The sequence below is a fragment of the Mesitornis unicolor genome, unplaced genomic scaffold (genome assembly GCF_000695765.1).
Source record: "Mesitornis unicolor isolate BGI_N332 unplaced genomic scaffold, ASM69576v1 scaffold2561, whole genome shotgun sequence".
Taxonomy (NCBI): Eukaryota; Metazoa; Chordata; class Aves; order Mesitornithiformes; family Mesitornithidae; genus Mesitornis; species Mesitornis unicolor.
In genome coordinates, this window is record NW_010161475.1 from 8,708 (window position 1) to 12,479 (window position 3,772).

A 3,772-nucleotide genomic window follows, 5' to 3' on the forward strand; every position below is an offset into this window, starting at 1 on the left:
TGGAGTTCAGACACACCCTCGAGACCAGCTTTTGAATAAACTGGCTTGATAAGAGGAGGACCATTTGACAAACTGAGCTCATTCTCAAATTTATCAGCCAGATTTGAAAGATCTCGGGGGGGAAAAAAAAAGCACGTCATATCCATTGAAATCCTTCCATATGAACTTTTAAAACCCAGCACTAAAGAGTAACTAAAATTATTAATTTAAAATCTCCCTTCGCAATCCGACTCAAGAGAATGTTGCGTACACAATTAACGACGACAGTGCTGTGTCAAACCAACAAGATCTTGATTTGCTTTGGAAGACAGAGGGCTCGAAACAGAGATGGCTTCACAGTTCAAGGGCAAGATCGAGACACCAGGTGGGATGAGTCTGTTGAGACACAGGTACGAGACGCCCGACACACCAGGTCAGCATGCCAGCACCCTGCAGGAACCACCTGCGAGCACCACGGGACTCTGCAGTAGCTGCACATCCCCAAAAGACCCTGCTGCTCTGTTCCCCTCCTACCAACATCTCCCTCTCTGTCTTGTGTGTGACTGAGCCCTTCGAAGGAACCAGACACCCCAGCTCTGAGCGCAGACCAGGGCACAGGAGAGGTTGCACACGAGGCCAGAGCCGCCTGGCGTGGCCAGGGCTGCGCTGGGTCAGGAGGTGCCCTTCAGCTACTGCATGCCTTGCTCATGAGGTCACTGCCATGGGCACACCCTTGAGTGAAATTTGTGTCACAGGGAACCTGTAGGAAAGGAGGGATAGTTTAATCTTAACGCTGAAAAACTCTTCTTCAAATCCGTGGTTGGAATAAACTTCCTAGGACCTGCCATACGGGTCTTGTTGTGAGGTGATGGAACAAAATGCAGGACAGTGCTCTTGAAGGGGAAGGATTTCACAATGAATCGGGACAATGTGCCTTAAAACAAGCAAAGCCTCACACTGCCACTCCAAAACGGCCTTCAACAGCCACAGAGCCACAGCAGGTGTGCAAAGTGACACTTCAGTAAAGATCCGAAATGCGTGTGAGCCTCGGAAAGGGAAGCGGTTCGCAAGCTGCCGTGTACTGCACATTGCTCGCTGAGCTGCAGACTTCAGAGGACTTCTCAACCTCAAGCTGATCTCTGCAGACAGCTGACCGGGTTTCAGAAGCTACTCTAGTGCTGCTGGCTTCGTTACAGGTGTTCTTAGTACTTACCAAGGGGAAGGAGAAGAGACGTTACAGGTCAGTTTGACACCACCATTGCAGCTAAAATGATTATTTTACTTTAGTGCTGGCGCACAACTTGTGCCAAGATGCTGGATCTACACAGACCAAACCAGGGCATGGAGATTAATCCTCACTAGTGCATCAAGCACTGGGGATTTCAATCCATGGGGATGTCCTGGTTTCACTGGGACAGAATCACCGAGTCAGCTTTCTGTAAAGGAACACTGCACTTCTGTAAGGCCTGCAGCACTCCATGTCATGGGAACAAAGCTGATCGGGCACTTTGGTTTAGTTTTCAGTCAGCTCTGGAATGCAGTGACCGAGGTCTTCAGCAGTTTTGAGTTAGGCAGGTGCAGAAGCTGGGAGAAGAGAAACCCAGGGCAGCTGACCCCAAGCTGGCCAATGTAAATTATTCCATACCACAAACACCTCGTCCACTTTAAATTGGGAGGTTTGCTGGGGCATCCTTGATGGATGCCATCCCAGGAGGGTCTCGCCTGTTGTGTTACTTCTGAGGCCTATTGCCCCACTCAGTGTGACCATCACAGTTTGCGACCACTGTATTGGCTGAGTATAACTGTGTACTTTATATTAATATTGCTATTAATGTTGGCATTTATTATTTTATTAAATCTGTTTCTATTTCAACCCATGGGTCTCCTTTTCTCCATTCCCCTCCCCAGGTGGGCAGGAGTCCTCGGGTGATAGCACAACTGTTCAAACGATGACAGTGGAGTAGAACCAGTAAGGACTTTTTTGTTTTTCAAAATAAACCCCTTTTAGGCACCTAAAGGGGCCAGATTTTCACCAGGACATCTCTCACTCCCAAGCAGCTTAACAGATAAAGCCAGCTCCTAAAGTTTTCTCCAGTTCTCATTAAGAGTAATGGAAGCTCCTGAGCAATTCTGAATCTTTCCACTTTGTTTAGGGGCATACGGGATCCCTAGGAAGGTGGATCCAGTTGAGGGTGCTTCAAAAAGTCCTGCTGAGCCAGTTCAGAGGGTAACGCTTCACAAAAAGGTTTGCTGTTGGGGGCCAGTTACCGTGCCAACACCTCTGGTATCGGTGACTGTGCCACAGGGCAAAGGCCCTTTTCTAGGTTTGGTGAGGACACAGACTGAGAGAAGTTGGTCTTTCCTCCTTGAAGTTTACAAACCAAGACAGAAATTAATTTGGCACTGATGTAAATGAAGGTTGTACCTGGGTCTGCAGCTGTCATGAGCTTCGCCCAGCGCCTGCTGCTCAGTCTTTCAATTTTCCTATCTGTGACAACCCAGGATTCGGGGTTATCATGGAAAACAGCGCAGCAAAATGGCCCAACTCGCACTACGTAAACGTAGCCCTGCGAGCCTCCTCCTTTGTCATAAATGCTCCGGATGTGAGTCTCAAACCGCACGCCAGCCTGAGAGCTGCAGAAGTGGTGGACGAGCATCGAGTCCATGGTAGCAGCTACTGTTTTTTCTACAGTTTCTTTGTCTACTTTACTGTGGCTTCCAGTGACTTTACTGTCATTGTCCACTCCATAAAATAACTAACCACCTTGCGTGTTTGCAAAGGCAGAGACATAATTCGGAAGGGTTTTTCTAATATATTACAAGATGTTCTCTATAGAGAAGCTCTTAAATTCAACATGTGTGGTCTCTGTGAAATCCAGGACCTCCCCAGCCATCAGTTTGTCTCTCTTTAAAGAGAGCAGCAGCATCCTGGATGTGCTCCTCTGCGTTCAGAGGAGTCTCCTTTGCTCCCCTGTCAAAATTCAGCAGAGCTTTCTCAGCGCTTGGCCCATTCTCATTGGTGCAGCTTTCCTTCTCCTGCAGAAATCTCATGGCATCGCTTGAAGTCATTGCAACAGCTGAAGTGAAAGACCTGCAGGACAAACCAGTGCTCAAGCTACAGACATGTGGCTTTGTAGCTGCACTTTCCTGCTCTGGACCTCCACAACTCCATGCTTTCACAAAAAGCAGCAAGCAACTCTGCTGCTGCATCCACATGAAGTATTCGCCAGTCTCAGTGCAGTCGATGCAGACCCTGAGGCTCTGCTCTATGTCCAGACCAGTGCCGCGCTCCTGGAAGCTGTAATTCTTGTCTTCGCTCTCCATCCTCACTATTGGTCCTCCTGAATTCAGGAACACACACACGGCTATAGAAAGCTTCCTTCGCTGCCTTTTCTGATTGCAAGACGTCTTCTTCCTGGATCTCTCTCCTAAAACTACTTTCCCAATATCTACCACCATGTCGGGATAGCTTGTTTTCAAATTAATCAGCAGCTGCCCTTTTTGGCTGGCCATCCTGATCCTGAAATGAGAAATCATTAAAAACACCTCACGGTGACACACGGTGGCATGGCAGAGGAAACCACGCCTTTGAGTCAGGCTTATGCGCTAGATTTAATAAACTGCAAAATATAAATCGTTATTTGCAACGCACAAGCAAATCAAAGACGATCAATTGCAAAGACACCCACGGAGGCCGCGTTAATTAACCTGATTTATTGGGCTCTTTTGCATGTTGGGCTCGAACGGTTCTCTTGAAGCTCCGTACTGTGGACGCTGCGCGACCTCGGCCATT

The 3,772-nt window shown here is 48.2% G+C and overlaps 1 protein-coding gene across 1 annotated transcript in view; it reads right to left on the bottom strand.

The window, feature by feature from the left end:
- Positions 1-3,492, bottom strand: part of LOC104547334 (schlafen family member 11-like) — an 8,484-nt gene extending 4,992 nt beyond the window's left edge. Inside the window, 3 exon segments of the mRNA XM_010192975.1 lie at positions 2-112; positions 2,405-2,889; positions 2,891-3,492. Coding sequence (XP_010191277.1) covers positions 2-112; positions 2,405-2,889; positions 2,891-3,492 — 1,198 coding nt within the window.
- Positions 3,493-3,772: the final 280 nt, after the last annotated feature.